Source organism: Hirundo rustica, chromosome 3, assembly GCF_015227805.2.
Source record: "Hirundo rustica isolate bHirRus1 chromosome 3, bHirRus1.pri.v3, whole genome shotgun sequence".
NCBI lineage: Eukaryota > Metazoa > Chordata > Aves > Passeriformes > Hirundinidae > Hirundo > Hirundo rustica.
This window is the reverse complement of record NC_053452.1, coordinates 23,446,501-23,469,665: the sequence shown is the minus strand read 5'-3', so window position 1 is coordinate 23,469,665 and position 23,165 is coordinate 23,446,501. Positions and strand designations below refer to the sequence as shown.

The 23,165-nt window shown below is 44.2% G+C and overlaps 1 protein-coding gene across 1 annotated transcript; it reads left to right on the top strand.

Annotated features, from left to right (window-relative positions):
- The first annotated feature begins 70 nt into the window (after window positions 1–70).
- On the top strand, window positions 71–21,862 carry DTL (denticleless E3 ubiquitin protein ligase homolog). The gene is made up of 15 exons (XM_040060526.1): window positions 71–156; window positions 295–420; window positions 1,225–1,323; window positions 1,652–1,713; window positions 1,807–1,927; window positions 2,398–2,463; window positions 3,373–3,488; window positions 4,203–4,276; window positions 5,202–5,305; window positions 6,248–6,352; window positions 8,230–8,342; window positions 11,873–11,962; window positions 13,746–13,884; window positions 17,615–18,486; window positions 19,979–21,862. The coding sequence occupies exons 1-15, from the start codon at window positions 111–113 to the stop codon at window positions 20,045–20,047; spliced, it is 2,202 nt and encodes a 733-aa protein (XP_039916460.1). The 5' UTR covers window positions 71–110; the 3' UTR covers window positions 20,048–21,862.
- The last annotated feature ends 1,303 nt before the right edge of the window (window positions 21,863–23,165 follow it).

Below are 23,165 nucleotides of genomic sequence, written 5' to 3'. Positions count from 1 at the left end.
GCGGCGCGCTCGGCGCTGACCAATGAGAGCGCGCGGGGCGCTTGGCGGGCCGGTCGTTTGGCGGGAGCTGGCGCGGCGCGCGCCGGCCGTGTCCCCGCGTCCCCGTGGCCATGCTGTGCCGCGCGCTGCTCCGCCGCGGCGCCGCCGCTCCCGCCCGTGAGTACCGCGCCTCTCCCCCGGCCCCGCGCCTCTGCCCACACCCTCCCGTCCCCATCCATCACCGGCCGCCTCGCGGCTCCTGCCGCCCGAGCCTGTGGCGTCTGAGGCGCTCACGGTCCGTCTGTCCCGTTGTAGGTCGGTCCTCAGCGCTTCCCCTGCAGCACCTCTTGGAGGGCTTCCAGTGCAGCCAAGAAGATGACCACCTGTCTTGCGGGGAAACGGGAATGCCGGTCCCTCCTTTCGGCTGCGCCTTTTCTACAGGTAAAGGCTTTTTGTGGGGCCGGGGTACGGGCTCTGTTGTCAGCAGTCTCTTGTTTTAAAGTGAACTGGTAGCTGTGCTTGCTCCTACACGTGGTAAACGTTGGATCGTGGTGCACCTAGATATCCTGATTGAAAGCGTTCCCTCAAAGAAGCAACTGCAAAGCATTTATTTGAATGCCTCTTTGTTTCATCTTTGTCTGTTTCAAGGTGTGTCCTCTTGGTGACAGTGTGAGGCTACATAGGTGAAAAACTGGGCTTTGTTCAAAATACATAAAAGCTATAATAGGGTAGAGAACATTAGTTGGAAGCCAGAGGTGGATGGATGGCACCAGGCAGTTACATGCAGCATTTCCCCATGATGGGGGAAAGGAGTAAGCAATGAAGCTCCTGGATGTTTAGGCCAAAACTTTTTCATTCATTGTACTCCAGTATTGGCATGAGATTTTACATTTCTCTGAAGTGGCTTCCTGTTTTTCCAAGTCAGATCGTGGAAAATGCTAGGGGCTGTAGGTGATAGGTACTCTAGGTACAGAAAACTGTAACTAGAATAGCTGGTGAAAGAGGCATTATCTCAAAAGCTGCTCCTCGAGCTGTTTGATTATAGTCACTCCTGAACAGAACATTTAAATAAATGCCTGCCAATATTTCTTTATTTTAACACTTAGGTTGCTGTGTAAATGCTGTTTATTTCACAGCTTTATATTTGTTGCATTCCCTGTTTAAAGCATCTGTGGCCTTTCACAAAGAGCGTGGACATGATTATGTATTAGCTACATGATATGATATGTTTCAATTTCTTTTCAGCCCCAAATTTGGAGCACATCCTGGCGGTTGCAAATGAAGAAGGGTTTGTTAGACTCTATGATACTGAAGCACAGACTACCAGCAAGCTCATCTTTAAAGGTAAATGCTGTGTAGAAGGTGATCTTCATTTGATGTGGCAAGGATGGGATTTGCTGGAATCAAAGAGGGCTTTTTGCAAGTGCTTAAACCATAAATTGTAGGCAGTACTTTATTCCTTCCACATATTTAGTTGAGTCTTCTTTACAAAGCAGCAGCCTGAACGTGCTCTTAAAACATCAGTAGTAGATGAATTGTTCTGTGTTGTCTTTCAAGCCTAAGGCAAACTGTTGACAAGATTTCTGATTTCGGTGTCTGATGTCATTTAGTCTTCTGCAAAATACCATGCTGCAATGCACTGAACTAATCTTGGCTTTTGTTTTCTTGTTAGAATGGCAGGCTCACTCAAATGCTGTATTTGACCTTGCCTGGGTGCCAGGGGAACACAGGATTGTAAGCAGTCTTTTGCCATCCGACTTTTTTTCCTTAATGCTTTGGCAACTGTGTGCAGAAAATGACTAAAGCTTTTTATTTTTCCCTCTGAAGGTCACTGCTTCGGGAGATCAGACAGCCAAGGTGTGGGATGTGAGAGCTGGCGAGCTTCTCGGCATATGCAAAGGTCACCAGTGTAGCCTCAAGTCAGTTGCTTTTTCTAGATTTGAGAAAGGTAAATGTTGATATTCCCTGTTGTCTGTTTTTTCCTTCTTTCCCCCTGGCAAAGTACTTTAAGGGCTAACAAAAAGGCTTTGGAAACTGGCAGGTACAAATAGGACAGGCCTGAGCAGTGACCCAGTCAGGAGGGCAAAACTGTCTTGTTGGAATTGATGGTGTCCTGATGCTAAAATCTGTGTGTTTCTGATCTTGGGCAAAGGTAAGATAGGATATCTGCTTCCATACCCAAGTGTATGGATATGATGTTTTCCATCAGCTGGTTTCTCTAGTGGAAGTAAGAAAAGAATAATTAGAGTAAGGGAACAAGTCAAAAAGCATGGCAAAGCAATGGCCTGGGTTTTATATTTCCAGGACTGGCATCCCAAGTGTTGGGACAGAAGAGCCAGAGGAACATAGATGGCATTGTACTGCATTCAGTTAATTAAATTCATGCTTTGGGAAGCTAATACACTTTTTTTCTCTCAGCTGTTTTCTGTACTGGAGGGAGAGATGGAAACATCATGGTTTGGGATACCAGGTGCAACAAGAAAGGTAAGTAAACTTTCAGAAGTTTCCCTGGTTGTAGGTAAGAGGGTTGTATAGAATGCATCCCTGTTAGGGCAGCACAAAAGCAGATGAGATGGGAGAAAATGCTTAAGTCAAAACTGTCCAGAGGGATGAAGAAAAACAGGAAAGGCTCCTGCCAGAGTAGGAAGGAAGGCAGAAAGTGTAGAAAAAAGAGCTTGTGAGTGCTGGCAGCAACTGAAGATATTGTGGGAACGCCTACTACAAATACGGTGTGAGCTCATTCTGCTCCTCTTTCTGTTTCCTGGAGCTTTTCCTTCTCCAGCTTCTTCCCCTTATGCCTTTTCCCAGTTCCCTGCTCTGCCATAGTATTTTCTTTGCCTGAATATGTCTTGCTGTTCCATCTGGCCCAGGTTCTCTGGCTTTTCAAGCAGGCAACTGAAGGAAAAGACTGATTCTACACGACTGAAGTGGCAGGTGTAGGGAGAAAAAAAAGCTGAAAAGTTGCATTACTCTAGTAAGGCAGTACATTTCATAAAGTAACAGACAAAAGCTAAACAGAAAATTATAAAATGAGTGGAAAAACACTGGAAGTCTTCCGGCGAGCGTAGTTCTGCTTGGGATGAGGTGGGTTGAAGGCTCCAGACAAGGATGCATGTGAAAAACAGACCAAAGGGTAATGACTTCCAAAGGCAGCCTGCCTAGATCAGTTTGAGTTTCATTGTCCGTGCTGCACTGACCTCTGTAGTTTTTTGTGCTGCATTCTTCTCACTGGTTTTGTATGCAAGTAATTTTTGTTTTCAGAAATACAGCAATGATTTTAAAGGTTATCCTAAGCCACCTTTTAGGACTAATGCCAAGGTGATGCCTATTTTATGAAAGTGGTAGCAAAATTACATGCAAACTACTAATTGAGATGTCTTTGATTTCCTTCAGATGGCTTTTACAGGCAGGTCAATCAAATCAGTGGAGCACACAATGTGGTTGACAAGCAGACTCCTTCCAAACCGAAGAAGAAGAGGCAGAACCTGAGAGGACTTGCTCCCTTGGTGGTGGGTATCTGGGCAACAAACCAAATGTCCCTTCTGGGGACAGCGTTGTTCACAGAATTCTTCCTAGGTAAATATAATGAGAAATATGTGGCTTGTGTGTGGTGAATGCTTCCATTTATCTTTGCAGAGATAGGGGGTAGGGGGTTTTGTCATGGTCATTTGCTATGGCTGATTTTAGAAATTGTTTAGTTGCCTAACAACCCACATGCCATAAAAGCCAACTTTGGGCAAATGTTATGTGAAAACTATATTATTTATTTTTTTTTTTTTTCCCCAGAGAGGAAACAAGTGGCCAGCATTCTTCTTTTTTTTTTTTTTTTTTTTTTTTGGGGGGGGGGTGGTGGGGAGGGGGAGATATGGAGAGTTGTATTTATTTTTCTGTCTCTTTTTCAGCCCTCTAATTTGACCAGACAAATTACTGCTGTACTGGAGTAAGAACTGGTCATTTTAAATCTATTAAACCTTGTGATGAAGGCAGCTCTCTTATCTGTGTCCTGAAAGGTGTAAACTCAAACTGCTGCCCAAACACTTATTTCTCGATTTCACTGTGGGAGTGTTCAAAGGATTGTTGTGTCCTAAATCACATCTGGTGTTTCTGGGTTCTCCTGCCCAGCTAAGAGGAGGTTTTCCCTGCATTTACATGGCCTTGAACTAAGCAGCAGGATTTTGCTGACCTTAAAAGAAAATAAAATTCTTTTTTGTTCTCTGTTTAAGGATTTCCAGCAGAGTGTTACTGTGGTGCTGCTTCAGGATGAGCATACTCTTATCTCTGCAGGAGCTGTTGATGGGTAAGGAGGGAGGATGCTTGCTTTCCTCTCTATTCTGCGTGCTCAGTGGCATAAAAAGATTGGGAGATTTTCTCTTTAAGATCACTCAGTGGCCAACAAGGCTAGAGCTACTGCTGGGTGGAATCAACTATGGCTATGCCGGCTATGCTGCCAGCTTGCATTGACTTCACTTCCTTACTGGAAATTGCAGTACTATACAAACTCTGATGTGTGGTAAATGCTCATTTTCGTGTCTTAGCTATGGGGCAGAATGAGAGCAATTCTTCCCTCTCTCTCTCTCTGTTCTCATGGATCTATGAGACTACACACTGACTATTGTTAGACAGCCCTTTGGGATGTGAGTGGGTGGTCAGGGCCTGGATATGTGTAGGAGTGCTTGACAAAATGTTGCTTTGGGTTACAAAAGATGCATTCTCTTAGGTACCAGATCCCTTGCAGCATCTTGGAGCTCAAGCAAACTGTCTTATTGATTAGCATGGAAATGATCCTCTTGGACTCAATTCTTTAGCAGCTTCCATGTGGTCAGAGCCTTTCTGAGGCAGATTAAGATTGACTCTCCTGCCTGTGGTTCATGACAGAGACTTGCTTCCAAAGAGCAAGTATAAAAAAAAATTGAAGACTTAATTTTTAAAATTACAAACTAAAACTACTTGTCAGAAGTATAAAGGCATCCATGTATTTCCTTTTATTAGTTGAAGGAAGTTGGCTTCCAGTCCCTTGTTCTGTCTTGTGTTAGTTACAGAGGCCAGCAGAGCAGCTGTTTGGCTTTCATCACGGCTTGGCTCTGCTCCTGCTCAGTTGTTGTCTCCTTAGCACTGGATACTCCTCAGTCATGAGCAACCTGACTTGATGTGCTCTTGAAAGGCTTTATCAGCATGGGAAGGGAAATTTGGAAGCTGAAGACACTCGTGCTTTTCTGTTCCAGGGTGGTCAAAGTGTGGGACTTGCGCAGGAACTACGCCGCTTTCCGTCAGGACCCGCTGCCCGTCAGGTCTTTCTGCTACCCTGGGACCAGCACGCGCAAGCTTGGTAAGGCACGGACAGGGATGTGTCAGAGTGCAGAGTGAATTGAGGAAGTACTGTCAGTGACATTTCTTGTCTTTATAGCCAATTGTTGATCAGATCAGCAAGCTCTGCAAGGTATTTTGATTGCCAATACCAAATTTTCAAGTGGAAGAGGGAACATGCCTGGCTCTCATATCATTGCACCTATAATAAAAACTTGCAGAGGTTTCAGCAGTGCATTTTCATAAACAGAGTTGAGGAACAGTAGAGCTCTTGATGAGGAATTTAACTAGGCATTCTGATACATGAGTAAAATTCAGATTGAACTTTGCCTTGTAACTTGCAAAAACAACAGACTGGACTGGGTTTTTATATTATCACCTCTTGAAACTGTTATCAAAAATGATAGCACACTTATTCATGTTTCTCTGTCTTCTTTGTACCTTTAATGCCTTACAATGCTCTAATGCAACACAGTAATTTCTGATGATGTGTCTAATCAACATGGTAATGGTCAGTGTCATTCCAAGGAAGATGAGTGAGATCCTCAAGGAGGTAGTTGTGAAATAATTTGCCTGCAGGGAAAGATTTTTCTTGACCCTGAATCACTAGCAAATCAGAGAATGGCTTGTTCTACCAAAGCATGAGGGTTTCTCTTTATTTTTGGTATCTGCTTCTACAATCGGTTGTTCCTGTTATCTATTTGAAACTATCTAATAAATCACTTGCCTGTTCTGAAGGTTCGGTGCCTTTCTAAATACCGCCCTGAAACCTCATGAGAAAATGTAGATGTTGTTCTAGAAACATTTATTCTACAGCAAGTGCTCGGTCAAAGATAAAAACTTTACCATGACAATCTCATACATACTACAGATCCTTTCCAAATTCCCTTCTCTGAGCATTTCTTTGAGAATGTTTCATTTCCAAATTTTTTTTCTGATAAAGAACTTCTCTCTTTCTCTGTAGGATATTCTAGCCTGGTTTTGGATTCCACTGGTACTAATCTGTTTGCTAACTGCACTGATGACAGTATCTACATGTTCAATATGACAAGTTTAAGGACCACTCCAGGTAAGCATGGTATCTGTGGAAGTAGTTGCAAAAAGAAAGGATGTTACAGAGCGTAGAAAGGCAAGTTTGTCCCTCTGGCACAGAGAGACAGGGACCAGGTTCAACACTTAAAGGAAATGTATTCCATGCTCCTATCGCTAAAGCTATGCAGGAGAGAACCACATTTTGTGCTAAGCCATCCACATAAAGTTAATAGCAGATACCGGTTCACCCAGACAGAGACCGATGGTAGTTTGTGTGTCAGCTCTAGTTACCCAGGGAGGAATGGCTGCTATCCAGCCTGAAGCGAGTTTGAATCTCCTGCTTACTGGCAGTCACTGATTTGTCAGTCTTTTAGATATGAATCCACTGAAAGCGATCCCCCGATAACTTCAGGTATTTTGAGGTGTCTTTTCAATTTGACTTCTACCACACTTTTTGGAAGAAAGGATCCCCAGCATATCGAGGTGCTTCAGCCTTTCGGATTCCTTCAGCTCTGCATCTGTGACCTTTACATGCACAAGACGGCCCTGAGCCTTCGGTGCACGAAGCCGCTTTGCCATAGGCCAGCGGCAAAACTTGTTAGATGCATTCCAGCCGGACGCAGAATTTATTTTCCACTGCCTTTTCTCAGTCTCTCAGTTAACTGACATTAAATGAACAATGTGTCCTTCTGTCTGCTCTTCGGGAAGGCGGTCTGGTGGGTGGGAATGCTTCCAGAGAGGAGACTTGCTGCGAGCAGTAAATATTGCTAGCTTGGTTGTTGAGGTGAGGCCCGGGCGCCGCTCTGCGGGAATGGCCGCCGGGCCCGGCCCCTCACGGGAGCCGCCTCTGGCCGAGGCGCCCCTCGGCCTCCTCATGGAGCTCTTGCCTCGTGCGTGGGGCCGGCAGCAGTCCCCGCTGCCCCGGCCGGATGGACGGAGCTCCTGCGGCGCGGTTCCCGCAGAGGGCAGCGCCTGCCTGCCCTTGTGCCGCCCTCGCCGCGCCTGCAGCTGCCCTGCCCCAGCGCTGGGGCGGCTTCGGCTCCTCAGGGAGCCTCCTGTGACAGCGCTCGCTGCCTGCCTCGGGATTCGCTGGCTGACGGCCGCTGCACCGGAGAGCTGCGGGCAGAAAAATCTGAGTATTTGGGGTTCTTGCGACTCTTGAAAAGGGCCACCGAAGGCAGCCACGTGTCCTCTCGGTCTGTGGGCTGTTTGCTTTGCGAGAGCCGCTTCTAAAACGGGGCTGGAGGAGAGGGTGCCAGCCCAGCCTGGGGCTGCGCTGGGAAACTTGTGCCCCGTGCCCCGTGAGAGGACAGGACGCGGTGCAGCCGGGCACTCCAGATCCGCGCTCGGCTCTCACGCCAGCTGAAGGCCGCTGTGGTCGGGGGAGCGTCAGCCATCGGGGGGGATGTTTCAAGGCTTTAGCAAGCACTGCTAAGGCTTTAAATACGGGAGAGCGTGACTGACAAAACGCAAGGTTTACTGACAAAGCTGCTGGCAGCAGCGGGAAGGAGCAGCCAGTGCCTTTGTTGCCACCTGTGGAAGAAGGTTCTGCTGCGGGACTGCCCCTGTTGATGGAGCAGGACGGGTGATGGCGCCTGAGGGAGGAAGAGACAGGAAACCTGAACCAGAGCAGTGGGGCAGCCCAGGTGAGGGCTCAGCCTGCTCGTGATATGGGTCAAGCCAGAGCTTTAATGAAACTGCCCTTGTTTGTTTGGGAAGCCTGAAGGGCTCCAGTTGAATAATAAAAACTTCCTGGTGCCAGAGCCCCAGAGCAAGGGAGCAGTGTAACCACTTTCTCCAAAGGATATGTGGCTAGGCAGGAAAAGCCTGTAAGATCAGCCCTCCTTGCACTACTGACTCCGGGGCTATGCATTGAGTGGGGCTTTTACTTATTTTTTTCTTTTCTCCCCACAGTGGCTGTTTTCAGTGGACACCAGAATTCGACCTTTTACATCAAATCCAGCACCAGCCCAGATGACCAGTTCCTGGTCAGTGGCTCGAGTGACTGCAACGCCTACATCTGGAAGGTGAGGCAATGGGAGGAGACCCAGTCATGCAGCCTGGAGTGCTTTTGCTTTTCCTGTTCACTGTTCACAGAGAGCACTCCTTGCTTCCCAATCCTACCAGAAGCAGTGTGGGGCTAGCTCCTGCCATGTTGTGCCTGGATTGTGTATGTTGCTGCCAAAGCTTCATGTAATTGTTTAATGTAAAACAGAGCTAACCCTCCTGCCATCAGTATGTCTCTCATCGCTGCTGATTATTGCAAATTGCTGTTCTCTAATCTGGTTTTAATGGGCATTAAAATCCTCTTTCAGTCCTGTTGATGCAGGCAGCTATGACAAGTAGACAGACAGTTCTCAGTTCATTTTTAACAATGGAGCACATTAACAGAAACCTAAAAATTTAATTATTTTAAAGGGCACCCTTTCCCTCCACCTCTCCCTGTTCCAGCTCCTGCTTCAGACATAGCTTTTTCTCATGCTTAACTTACAGTAGTTAAGGCCTTTGTATTATTATAAGGGCTCAGCCAGAGCCTTCAGCAAAATTCCAAAGCACTGTCTGACATCTGAGGGGCTTCATCACTTGCAGTGACGTGTAGGAAATGCAAATGTCACCAAGATAGTAGCAGGCACCTCAGAATAAGACACGCTTCAAGTTCAGTTCTTCATGTTCCTCGTATGAGGACAGAGTAAACTTACTGAAGTGGAATAGACAGAAACCACAGGTGACTGCCTATTTCAGATTTGGGATAATTTTTAGGGAATGTTGACTTGTGTGTCCATTTCACAACGAGATAGAAAGTAAAATACAAACCTCTCAAAGGAGAGGGTCAGCCTGCTGAGGCTGTGGTTTGAGCATGTAGCCTCTTAAATTTGGAGAACTCTTGGAAGCAGTTGGGTTGCTCACTCAGTGGAGGCAGGAGCGTGGTAGCAGGACTAATATGCCAAGTGGCGGAATTTTAACCTTCCTCGTGTTCTGTGCAGATTCAGCAAAAATGCCAATGCAAACTTGAGTTGCACATTCTGCATTCGTGTTTTGATTCTTTCTTGGAACACAGGCTGGGGCTCAGTTGAGAGTATTCCAGAATGTCATTATATCTCAAAATTTAAGCATTTGAGCACATTTAAAATGCATTCATGTACAGAAGACTTCTGTTGCTATTGCATATGAGTGACAGATCGTATTGCATATTTATAAAATAAATCATCAGATGATTACTTTTATTTTAATGCCATAGTCATATTAGAAAGTGGGACTTCCAGAGTGTTTGTCTCTTTCAAGGTCCGTGGTATTCAGAGGCTTCTTAATTTAAATGTTGATGGATTTGACTGTGAAACATGTATCTTTTCATGGCTTGAGGACTTACTATGCTGTGAAAAAAAACATGGTTAGATGTTGCATGCGTTGTTAACAGGTAGTGTTGTAAGGGCCTTACTTAAGAGCTCTTTTTGTATCTAGAGAGGAATAAAATGCAGAGGAAGACTTTTTCCACTTAGATGATTTCTTTGAGAAACTTTTGCAGCAGTGATAAGTTTGGTTTTGGGTGAGAAACACTGGATAGAAGTTACTGCTGACAAGGATGTTGTTTCAGTCTGTTTTCATATCCAAGTCACTTCCAGGCAATGAACACTTCCTTTATTGTGTTGGGTTTGTTTGTTTGTTTTAAATTAGAAGTTCATCAATTAGTGAACTCTCACTCTTGAACAACCCTAAGATTATACAAGCTGAAGAGCAGAGAGGTTTTTCTCCACAAGGATGGTACCTATCCTGAGGTACCTTCCTGGTAATAAAAAAACACCATTTATAGACTTGTACTTCCATTGTTCTTTCAATCCTTTGATGTGGATCACTCCCAGGAAACCATATCAAGATAAGATTTGGTGTGTCCCAGCCCTGGAATGGACGTGTTTCTGTATCACATGGTGCATTAAACCATAGACACCGTTCTATGCTGCACCTTGAAAATGGATGTAACAGCTGTTTCCAGGGAGGAGAGTAACTAAAAAAAGTCTCATTTCCTAGGTTTCTCTTTTTAACCTTTCTACAATAGGCCTCACTTCCCCGACAATATCCTGTCAATTCAGGCACAAAAAGCAGCCTGTTCTGTGGCTATTCCTGACTTAACACGCGCAGACTGGCTGACAGTCTTCTGCCAAACGCAGTGGACGCAGCCATAACTCTGCACTCCTCTTCACTTCGCAGTAATACGAACTGGGCAGAGTTGATTTAGTTTACACTACTATAGTGTAAAACCACCATGTCCTAGAAAGAGTCATTCCCTTCCTCTGCTTTCCTTCCAGCAATCAGTGGCTATTGGACCACTGTTTTGGCTGCTAAGAATGTATAATAGCAAGACTGCTCTTAACTGTAAGTGAAGGTGTTCTCTGCACCAAGATCTCCTGTTTATTCCCTAAATAGGGATTTAGTTTATATGGCACTGCACGTTTTGGCAGTGAAGGGAATGCTCTGACCAAGGCATTTAGTGGATATTTAGTCAAGTGATTGCCTCTATCATGCCAGGGGGAGAAAAAGGGATCCTGTTAAGATGAGCCTGTTTGTATCAAAACAGTTAAAGTTCTGATGCTGAAGTCTTGCAGGCTGTTGTAGATGATCTAGAAGAGAAAAATATTTGCAAATCAGAAGCCTTCCCCAAAGTCTTGCATCTTCCTTTGAAACCTATATGTAATGTCTACTTCTTTTCCCAGACAGTAAAGGATCTGTTTGTTCCCTTAGTCATCTAGGCAAATCTCCTTGATAAATCTCCTTTATGTCACATCAATGATGGTGACTCACAGCTCCAGAAAGGCTTGCCTGCTGAAAGCAAGCTAAACTTGGATAGAATCTGTGTGTGTGTTCATGTGTGTGTGTTTTCTTCTGCGGGCCACTTAATGCTGGCTTCAGCTCTGTTTGTCACTTACAGGAGCTGGAGTCAAAGATAAATAGCAATACTGTAGAACAGGAGAAAGATTTTTATGAACAGTGTGAGAGAAATGGAGATCGATTGAATGCATGTGAGTGATTTAGAGAGCTTTCCTATGAACTCTTAAGAGGGTCTCTGGTCCAGCTGAGAGGGAGCAGGCCCTTGGCAGTTGCACAAATGCCAGTTCTGAAACCGGTGAAGGTTCGTCTATGGGATTTTTTTGGCAGTAGTTTCATTTTTTAAATAAACCATTGACCTGCAATTGGGACATTGGTAAAATAGCAGCAGAATATATTTGCCTAACATGATTCAAAATATGAGCCTCCCAACATTTAAACATCTTACCTGGAACAAGTAGAGGTACTTAAAATACCTGTGTCATATTTTGGGCTGTCGACTCTGGAAGCAGAATTCCTGTGTGTAGCAGGAATTGAACAAGTGTTTTCATGAACTGCTGCTTAGGACTTCCTCAGTTGCTGCCTCGTGATGCCAGGCTGAGAGCATTTCATTCATGCATTTAATACAGGACAGATGGGAAGTACCCATATGCTTCACAGGTGAGATTAGGTTTTTCTTGGAGATGCAAAGGCTGTGTGCCTTCTGACTGTTTGCTTGTTTTCCTGTGGAATTTTTAAGGTTTCTGAGCCCAGCCTTCCTCCACGGATACTCCTTGGTCACTCTCAGGAAGTTACCTCCATTGCTTGGTGTCCTTCAGACTTCACTAAGGTTTGTCTTCTGCAAAATGGTCTTTACTCTGAAACAGTAGGTGTGATGTGACAACATCTGCTTTTCAAAATGGCAGCAGCATTTGTTGTTTTGGGAGGAAATTTTTAGTCAATCCGTTCTCAGGTGTTCATTTAGGGGACAGTAATCCAACCTTGTCCTATTAGCACAATTATCAGAACCTTTTTATTGTTTTCAGATAATTTAGGCTAATTGAAGAGTCCTAAGAAACTGCAAATCAGTAAAGGCCTGTCCTGATGAGGGCTTGATACTGCCTATAAGAGACAAAACAATGAAATCACTTAATCAGGGCTTTCATAAGCCAAAGGCTTGTTTTGTTGTTCCATATTCACATCTTCCTTTCCCTCTGACCATTGATACATCTGCTAGTCTTGTACAGAGTGGCAATAAGTTTTGAATGCCCTTTAAAAAACATATGGGCTCTTTTCATTGTGACCTCTTTTTAGAATCTGAGCTGTTTTTATGATGAAAAGAGCCTCCAGTGAAATTGGGTCAGTAATTACATACCAGGTGTCACTAAAAGGAAAACAACTGAAGTAGGAAGTTGGTTCAAATGTTTGGCCTAGCTCAAAACTAGAAATAGCCCTGAAAAATCCTGAACAGTGTCCTTCCTAATGATAGCCAGAGTTTCTTCCACCCCACAATGTTAAAGAAGTCCGCTTCTTTGCCTAGCTTGCATTGCAGCACCAGGGCTTCAGAAAAGCATTACAGCGTAGGAGGGTGGGAGTCTTGCCGGGAAACATCAGGAATCGTTCTAGTTGTCTAAGAAGCACAGTGTGAGAACTGGCGTTTCAGATGAAATCTGTGATACAGAGGTAGCCCAGCATCCTGATCACGATGTGTCGGAAATGCAGACCAATTCAGCCTTTAAAATTGTTACTGACACAAAGAAGAAACAGTCATTGTTCAGATGCCAAAGCATGAGGAAAAGTGGAAAATATGGAGCTAAGGCAGGTCAGGAAGCTGCTTGGTGTGATTTGAGAAACAAGGTTGCTTTTGGTAGGGACAACAGTGATGTGGCAAAGGTCAGAGTAGAGACACTTTCTGCATTCAGATTGCTATGAACTTTCACCACAGCATTTCCTTCTTCATTTTACTGATTCTCTGCTGGAGTCACCAGCTAGTCTGCCTAAAGATAGCTATAAAATGTGGGCTAGATGGGTGCTGCTCCTTTGGTCGGGATTCCAGAGATCTTTTTGGAGCACGTGACGCTGCGGCAGGGCTCTAGAGCTGTGTTCCTGGTGGAGTTGGGTTCTCTGCCAGACACTGCTGACATCTGACTCTGCAGAGATAGCACAGCTCAAGCCACAGCCATCCAATGTCACCTTCTTGGTGTGCTGCAAATGTTTGTCCCCAAGCAGAAGATGTCCTCAGCGACAGAGGCAGATTGAGATGCAGGTGCAAAGGGGATCGTGGCCGCTTTTGTCAACCGAGGGATTGAAATCGCAAAACGTGCTGTGACCTGAGCAGGCCAGTGTCCCTTACACAACCACGTGAAGAAAATAGTTGGTGGTGACTGGGATTTCTGTAGCAGAAAGGCATGGATGCAGCAGCCTTGCCTGCTTTAGAACAAACACTGCTGCCTGGTGCAGTAGTAAAACAGAATTGGGTTATTTTCACTGTTTAATGGTCAATCTTGCACACCTTTGGCCAAGCTTCACCATCATTCATGTTGGCATGGTGTGTTGGATGTAGCTGTTCCAGTTCACCCAGCCAGTGATCCACAGGATGTGCCCTGGTAACTCTAACACAGATTTATACTTAGATTGCCACGTGTTCTGATGACAACACTGTGAGGATTTGGCGCTTACAACATTGTCCTGAGGAAGAGAAATCAGTATCCAGAAAAGCCAACTTGGTGGGCTGGGTCACTCAGAAGAAACCAGAAGAGCGACGTGGAGCAGGTAAGGCCCCTGAGCTGAGCTATCTTGCTCTGCAACACGGCTGCTGAATTCTGTCTGTTCTCCATACCAACAAAAGTCTTTGGCTTGTCTTACTAGCCTTCTGAGGGTTTTCTCATATTAGGCAATTACTCATATAGTCAGACAAGCACTTCTGCTTGTAAATACTTCTGCCATCAACAGGACAAACTGAAGTAGCTTTCAAGTATAGCAAAGTCTGTATGGCCAGACTGCAGAGCAAATCTTCACAGACACAGCTTGTTGGGCAGCCAGATCTTCAGTGGGTTTCAGCAGAGTTTGATAATTGAACAGCCAAAGGAGATGCCGCTCTAGCTAGAACTCACTATTTTTTTCTTTTTTTTTTCTTTTTTTTTTCCCCTGTCAAATACTAACTGAGAGCAGTAAGATCATATATGCTTTTTCCAGTTTGGTAGTTTACCCAGCAAAGAGCTGGCAGCACATATAGAGCCTTGGAAATCTGAACTGTTTGCTTCTGCCCGTAGTTGAACTGTGCACAGATTTATTTCTCAGGTGCAGTTATTAGTATTGTCTCTCTTTCTTTAGCTCCAGTCAGTGGTATTGACTGTATACAGCCAAATGAAGTGCTGTGTAGTGAAAGTACTTACAAAAGAACATTTAGACAGTTGTGATGACTGTAATGTCCCATAATCATCTATCCACGTGTTAAGTCTAGTGAACAAATGCAATACCTGGGCACTCAGACAAGTTGTGCAGCGTGCTCTGAGCTAGCAGACAGATGTGGGCAGAGAAGAGAGTCACTAAGCAGGTAGTACCCTAGACCAGAAGAAAGGAACCCTGATCATAATATTACTTGGAGTTGTCTGTAACCTGCATTTTGTTGCAGTGGAGTAGGTGAAAGGAGAAGTGCCCTCCCCCCAAATAGAAGTAAGATGAGCTTCTCTGTAGGGTAGCTCTGAGACTAAGAATACAATAGCTTCCCAGCAGCTGCTGCTGTGACTTCCTGCATTCCTCCTATCTTTCCAAGCCACCCTCCAAATGAATTTCATCTTTGCCAACACGCATAAAGGCTGAAGGTCTCCAAATCCCACTAATGGGGTAACATTACCTCTAACCTTTCATCAGTGAGTAACAAGTCTAGCAGGAAGTTTGCAGGACAATAGCAGGGAGAGTGCCAGGTCCACTCCAGAGCTGGTGATTGTTTTGTGTGTGCACGCACTCTTCCTCAGAGAGAGCTCAAAAATACCTGTGTGTCCTAGTCTCAGAAAAACAGAAGTAAGGATAGCTTTAGACCAAAAATGTGAGATACTTTATGTCTTATACACTCAAACTTTACAAGTCGGGTTGGGCAATAATACCAGAAAAAATTACTTACTTCTCCTTGCTCTTCCTGCATTAAACTAACACAGGAGGGAAGAGGAAGTACACAGACACTACAAACACAACAGCAGGCTTCCTGCTGACCTTGGCTCTTGAACATGAAACGTGGTGTTAGAATGTAGGAGTTATCTGCAGAGGCTAATTCAGAGCTGGCAAGCAGGGTACTAGACAGACCTGCTGGGATGAATCTAGGTAGTTCCACACCCATTTCTGTCAAGTAAATTATGAGATTGAGATTGTGTATTGATTGTTGACCTATATCTTGATGTGTAGCAACCAGAGTTTCCTTTTCTTTGTCAATTACTTTTGTGGTTTCTTTAAGCACTACTTTCTCTGTGGTTTTGTGGAGCACCAAATTTCTGGAGCAGGCCTGTGCATGGACAATTTGTGATTCTTAAATCTGGAGATTGATAATACCACTCTAGAAGGTTTGTGGCAGAGAAAGTAGGAAACCTCCACAGTAACCTGCTTTGGTGTGATGCAGGCTGGCTGCAGGTATTTGCAGTATTGTACCACGTGCAGTGGCAACATAAATGGAAACAGCTTGAAACTGGCTTGGTAGAAGCCTGAATAATGCAGGCAGTCTTAAAAAAAAGGCCTGATCTTCATATTCTTTATCTCAAATTTGTGTTTGCTTCTTGCCACGACACTCATCCTACTCCCAAGATAACTCTTTTTCCATTATCCAGTGTATCCACAGCATAACTTTCAGACTGCTTTGGGATTCAAAGTGGTCATACCCACGTAGCCATGCAATGTTTCTGCTGAATGAATTTGTAATGGTCATTATGGACCGAGGGTTGCTGAGCTTGCTACTTTCTTCCCCTCTAGGACCTTAGATTTTTGAGTGCAACTAATTTCCCAGCTGAGTGGTTATTGTCTTGTAAGTGCTCATTAAACCAAAGATTAGGAGAAGAAATCTTGGCAGTTACGTTCTCATAGCCCAGATTGAAGCAAGTTGTTATGAAGTAGCATATTTGATCAGAAAAGGAGCCTTTAACTCTGTATTTTGTGTATAAGTTATTTGTAGTGGGATCCTATTCCATTTTGTTCTGATGCAGCCGTACTTGTATTTTGGATACTAGTTAGATAACACAGTTAAAGGATCAGAAGAGGCTTAGTGTGGTGTATAACCAAGCCTGTAGGTGCTCACTCAACATGTTGTGTGTGAGACAGCCCAGCACTGTAAAGAGAATGGCAGGTTATTCACACTAGACTTCTCATTGCTCTAATGAAGTGCTTCATAGTGCAGTGCTAGTGCTGAGAGTGGGGAGTTTGGATTAAACCCCTGGTGCACACAAAATTTTTCAGTGCTCTTGTGCCCAGCAGTGGAAGTGCAGAGTAACTTAAGGCACTACCCCATTTAATTGCATCACCATGAGTTAGGTGAATGAGGCATCTTACAAACCTCCTAATGTGTTCCCTGTGGGAAGGGGCTGGAAATCAAAACATTTGAAAAAATTAAAATATCCCTCTCTAATATTGCTACAGACAGCTATCTTTGCTATGTATGATTCCCACTGTTGTCAGTGAGCTCCTTAGGCTCCTGCCTATGACTGGCGTTTTCTGGGTGCTCAAAACTTCTCTTTCACAAGCAGGGGCATTCATATCTTGGCTAGTGAGCTCAAAAGCCACTGTGAAATACCTGTTCGGGAATCATTTGCTGAGAGATTTTATTTCCTTTTGAATTTAAGTCCTTGTTCAGGAGGTGAAGGATTTCTTAAACTTCCCTGGGTATGGTAAATAACTACTGTCTCCATTCTAATACAGCATTGCAGGAAGTCCTCCAGCAAAAAGACAAGAAATGAAAGTGCGTCCTTCACTAAAAAAAGTCTCCAAAATATATAGCCAGTAACACCTGACTAGGAGCATTATTCATGTGCTAGGGCATCACAGTGTAAGGCTTCCTTAGGATCGTAATTAGCCTTGGAACCTGTTTGCAGCACCTTTGTCCCTCAGCTCAGTTATGCAGCTGTTAAAGATGCAGGGCAGGTAGGGACAAGCCTTTTTGCCAGGCAGTTGTCTGGAAAAGCAAAATGCAAAGCTCCAACAAGGCTAGATGCACTTGGAAGACTCAAGGTTTGTTTTGGCTGTAGCTCACGTAAGAGCGTTCACTACCGAAGGGATGGATGTCAGACATTACACAAATGTACTGCATTGCAGTTTATCGGTGTGATATAGGATTTTATACCGGACTTGTACCAGTTCAACCAAAATCAGAGGGATTTATACAACTTCTTAGTTCAAAAGGGTGCATCTGACGCACAGGGTCAGCACCAATTCATCTCCTGGTTGGAAGGGGTGCTTTTAAAAAGACTGTTCTTAATTTGCTGTTCTGTGTTCCTCATCAGACTACTTATTTCTCCCCTCTCAGGGCCAGCAGCCAGCCCACAAAGCACCCCTGCCAAGGCCCTGACAGCGGGCAGCGTGTGCAGCTCCTCCCCACGGCCCGCTGCCTGTGCTCCCACTCACTCCGGAGACCTTCCGCTGTCCACCAACACTCCCACGGTCGCCCTCAAAACCCCGACCGCCGCCGCCTCCACCCCAGCCAAGCCGCCTGGAGCCAGCCCCTGCGCATCTCCCAAACTGATCCCCTCCTCCAAAATGTCCATCAAACACTGGGTTACGAGGACTCCGTGCTCTTCTCCCCCAGAAGTGGAGAAAAAGGCTCCTTCTCCTAGAAAAGCCCTGGCAGAAGTCATCCAGGTCACCCAGGGTCTCCTGGAAGCTGCTTGCCCTCCTCATGTCCCACACTCGCAGTTTGAAAAGCGTGTCAAGAGGAGGCTTGACTGCAGCAAGGAGGCTGATGTGGGGCAGAAGTGTCTGCAGGCCTGTAGCTGTGTGACTGAGCTGGACCACGCAGCTAAGAAATCCAAGCTGAATTTATGTCACTTGGTTCCAGACCAAAAAGCTTCTGATGAAGACTCTTTCAACCTGGCTGACTTGTGTGACGACCGTGAAGGCTCCAGCCACAGCCCAAAAGAGCCTTCCCTTTCTGGAAGCCATATTAATTCATCAAGCGTTCAAACTTCCCCCCATCTTTTCAGATCTCCACATGGGAAAGACACTGAGGTAGTAGATAAAGAGAACAGCTCTCCTGAAAGAAAAAATTGGTTGTCTGCTCTGGGGGAGAAGCTACGGACTGGCAGACCTGGCAGCCAGAGCACATCACACAGCCCCCTGTCACCCTGCAGTCCTGGTGCCAAAAGACAAGAGTCTGTGGCAGTGGCCACTTCGCCAAAAACTGTAAGTAGGGCAGGCCACAACATTGTCATGAAATAAGTTATCCCTCGTTGCCACTCTCCCCCTGTTTGTTCTCTCCTGCTCAGACAAAGAATTATCTGGTCCCTTTGACAATGGACAAAAGGGATGATTTCTGGCCTTATAAGCCAGATACATAATTGCTGTTTTCTGCTAATCCCCTCCACACAGGACCAGAATTTTTATGATGTGCCCTTCACTTTCAAGGGACTTAAGGCACACAGGAGCTCAGCAATCCTTGCAGCTCCCAGCAGGATGTTTGAAGGATGTAGCTATCTTCTCAAATACAGCTCTACTCTGAGAGGCACAATAATGCCAACAGCTTTCCTGGCAGATCTGTTCATGTGTTCACCATCACATCTGCCTGTTTATGTTACTGGAAAGCCACTTAAACATTGGAAGAAAGAGCTAAGATCTCTTGCAGCTCAGGCAGCAAAAGAATTTTTACCCATGTTAAAACTGTAAAGGCATTAAATAATGCCTTCAGTTCCTTCAGTGGTAAACTAGAAGAAAACAAAAGTGTTTTCTTCTTAGTAAAAGAGTGAGAGGGCAGGATTTGACCTACATCATCCTACTTTTGGTGTACAGGAAGCCTGGCACAGAGCTCATTCTAGGATCTGAAATTAAAATGTAGCTTGTAAAGCAGCTAAAAAGGTTGGCATGAGGGCTTAACTAGGAAATTGCAGTTACATTTTTAAAAACAAACCAAACTTGACTTGTCTCTGGAACTAGACTCCCAAGTCCTACAGTGTCTTTTGACTGAGTCTTATTTCAGTAAATGTTAGGTAAATTTTCAATCATAAAATTTTAGTTGTACTCTTGAGTATCTTATGCTAAAAGTTGTTGCCATCTTTGAGGCTTATCTAATTTCTTACCTGATTTCATCCCTTCCAACACTTCTATCAGATAGAAACCACCAGTCCTGAAGTTATTCATAGCAGCTGGACTCTTCATGTTGTGGTTGCACCAAGAAATCTTGGTTATAGGAAACCTACAACTGCTTGTGACTACTTGTGGCTTATGCTGTGCATGTTTAAACACAAGACAGAGAGACTTGCCCTGGAGCGAGATTACTATAGAACAATTACCTTTCCTGCCCAGTACGCTCTGGTTCAGATTTTGGGATGCTCCTGTGTTGCTCTCATAGCCTGAGGAGATGCCAGGAACACCCAACAGCATTCATTGCATTTGCTGTATCTTGGAAACTTGCAGCTCTCTTATCTGCTGCAGGGAAGCTGCAGCTGGAGTGTATTTCTCGTGGCAGTAGGACAGCCCTAGGGTTTAGACAGTGTTGCCTGTAGATTGTAAGCCCCTTATCTGTGAGACAGATTGCAATAAAGAACCTTTCATTTACTCTCTTAGTTGGGAAGCTGAGAAAACTGGGACAATGATGGAGGGGACACTTTGAGATTCCTGGAGCAGATGAGCTGTTAACCTAACAGTGTTTCATGTTGGTCTTGGTTTTATTTCTTACTAGGCTGCAGCCACTTCAGTTTCCATGAGGAAGATCTGCACGTACTTCCACAGAAAGCCACAGAATGACTGAAAGAGCGTGTGGTAGTTGCACCTGAGGGATGTTGACACTGAGGTATCAAGACCAGACTCAACAATGCCAACAACGATGCACCACCAGGATTACACAATTTGTTGTCAGACCTTCACAGACTTGAGGTTTTAGTCTTCCTGTTTTTAAAGCTTTCAGCAGTTGAAGTGAGCTGAATGTGTAAAATCTACACAATACTTACTCATGGTCTCTTTCTGACTTAGGGTATGCATTTTTTTAATTAAAAAAGTATTTTTTACATGGCAACTGTTCCAGTCCAAAGACAGCCACACCTCTGCTGGGCATTGTTGACAGGCACATACAGCTTGTCAGTTTATGTTACCAATCTGCTGTTAAAACTGCCTCTGCTTGAGAGTAATGTGTCAATCATTACACCCTCCTGAAAAGTGAGTGTAGGAATGTGAAATTTACTGGAGGTATGTCTGAGCCTCTTCATGCTGAATGGCATTTCTACAATTACTCCTCTAGTTGCAATGACTGCCTGCTTCCATCGGGGAAGTTAGCAATGTGTTAATTAAGTGTAAAAACCTTTTAAATAGCCCACATCCATGTAATGGTGACTATGGTGTAAGAAGAGACAAAGTATAATCAAGTACGTAATGCTTATTCTCCCCTTGCCTTCCCCTTTCTTCTCCCACCCTGGAAACTACTGTATTTACCTACTTAGCTGCCTCTTGAACCATCAGCACTACAGCTCTTAAAGACCAAAAGTTTATCACTTTTCTGAAATAAAATACTGGCAAGGTGTATTTGAAGAATTAGTTTGATCTGTCCTAAATAGGCATCCCATAATAGCCCATTGCCAGTCAGCTCTTACGGGTTCAGCCTGTAGCAAAGACATTAGTAGCTGCTTATACATACCTTCATAACAGTTTTATAAAACAGTAGTTACAAAATCATACCATGTAAACTGTGGGAGAGGCAACTGACACTTAAGAAAGCACTTGAGAGCGTTTACATATTAATATTAAATGCTTTGCCATTGTAAGTTGTCCCCGATGCTGATAGACAAGGTCACTGAAATGAGATCACTTTCCTGCTGGCTAATGACACTAATTCCTCAGCCATGCTTTCCCCAGGATCTTCTAGTAGAAATGGGATCTTCTGGTAAAAGTGGGATCTTCTAGTGGAAGATCCCTATCTTATGTTGGAGCATTACTCTTTTCTGGAGTAATTAATTCCCATGAACTTCAAAGCCAACCCTTTGAATCCCTCTTAAGTTTTTCCACTGCAGAAGAATTGAGGTATGTGAAGGGGATATGATCCCCCTAACTTATATTTTCTATCTTAAATTTTAACACCTACTTTACAGCAACGTTGGAATGTATGGTGGCTGAGAGGGGTTAGAAGGAAGCATGCTGGATTGTATTTTATGTGGTAGATTGTATTTTGCAAGGTAATAAATTCCCTGAGAGAAAATGGCTTTTGTGAAAGGTCTGTTACAGCTACAAAGCAAAAGAAAATGTGTAGTGTGCTTTTTTTAAGAAAAGAACAGTAGTTACTATCATGTTGCATCTTTTAGCAGAAGCTCCTGGGTACAAATAGTGGCTGGGACAGCTTTCCTTGTTTGCTGAATTACAGGCAAATAGCCTATGAATGCTTCAAGCATGTTTTTATAGTTCTTAAAAAAATGGATTTTTAAAAAGTGACTATCTGAATAGATCTAATATCTTAGACAAAACAGAAATATAAAAAAAAACCAAACGCTGGTTTAATTTTAACTGACTTCTGAACACTGAAGTAGATGGAAGTAGTAGAACCATAACCTAAAATAAAATAAATAGATTTGGGATTTAATTCTGTCTTAATTATTATAGCAACTTTGTGGGGTACAACGTGCCTTGCTTCAGCCAGGTTTTCATGCAGGATTCTTCCACACAGTTTCTAAAAAACATTGCAGAATAAAGAGATATGAACCCTGTTGAAGTACATGAGTCATCAGACACTTCAACAAGAGGATTTTGTGTTTCTTCACTCTTCCATATTATGTTCCTCCTCCAGAAATGTTCTGCAGCCAAGCCATTATCTCCTGTATCTTGTAAATGTCTACCTAGAGATGATATACACTAATGGCTTACCACTTGGATGAATAATATTCTGTGGGCACGTGAGATTTTCTTTTTTCTGACGATACTTGTTAAGTGGAACAACTTGTTTTATGGACCACCAGGCATTTCTTTTTTCATCTGGTGAAGCTGGTGTTAACCTGGTTCAGAGTCTAGGAGAATTAACTGAAACATTTTTCTATGTCCAATTGCCTTGACCTTATTGTGATATAATCCAAATTGCAAAAGCATGGGAAAATTGCTGGTAGAAATCATATGTCAGGTGGTTCAAGGTAACCAGTGCTGTCTTTACCTGAGAAGCTTGATAAAATAAGCATGCAGAGAACTGCTTTCAGTTGTTTGGGGCCAGCAAGCTATACCTCCAAATTTTCTTTCCTTCTAAAGGATTTACAGAAACTCTGACCTCCATGTTTTATAATCAAATTAAGCCTTTTAAGGTATTTTTTCCCAAAACCTATATATGTATGTAAATCCCACCTTAAGTATCTGACAGGTTTTTCCAGGCAGATGACAGTAATTCCTGATGTCTCTGTCCTCAGTGTTTACCCTCTGACTGCCAAGTGGGATTTGGGACTGACCACAGCAGTTTCTGATGGTGGTATATCCAGCAGTTGTTGCTGCTGCTCTGTTGGGAGTTGTGCCTCTCTGTGCTCAGCTCTGAGCAGCCAACCAGTTTTAGGATTTAGGGCAACCTGACAGCGACTGGGACTAACCCTGCTGGGCAAAACTGAGCGGGCACTGCCAGGATCTGTACAGATGCACGGGCAGCAAGCCTGGGCAAGCATTTCTGCTGGGAACAGCGCTCACTTAAGAGTCCCTTGGGGAAAGTAACTGCCAGGAAAACCTAAAATGCAATTGCCTCAGTTCCCTGCCTCAGCAGATAGTCATGGAACAGCACCAAGGAGAGGACGGATGTGTGCATGTGGGGACAATATTGCCACCAAGGGGACTGTGCTGGCAAACTACCTCTTGATGTGTAGAGCTGGCTTCTAGGAGAGTTCCACTTGTTGGTCAGGGAGTGCTTGAGTCCTCCT

What these genes read in the sequence shown, in the direction of transcription:
- DTL (XM_040060526.1), top strand. Translation starts at nt 111, where the DNA reads ATGCTGTGCCGCGCGCTGCTCCGCCGCGGCGCCGCCGCTCCCGCCC. An exon ending in CGGCTGCGCCTTTTCTACAG is followed by an intron (nt 421 to 1,224) that starts GTAAAGGCTTTT and finishes ATTTCTTTTCAG; the next exon opens with CCCCAAATTTGGAGCACATC. An exon ending in CAGCAAGCTCATCTTTAAAG is followed by an intron (nt 1,324 to 1,651) that starts GTAAATGCTGTG and finishes TTTTCTTGTTAG; the next exon opens with AATGGCAGGCTCACTCAAAT.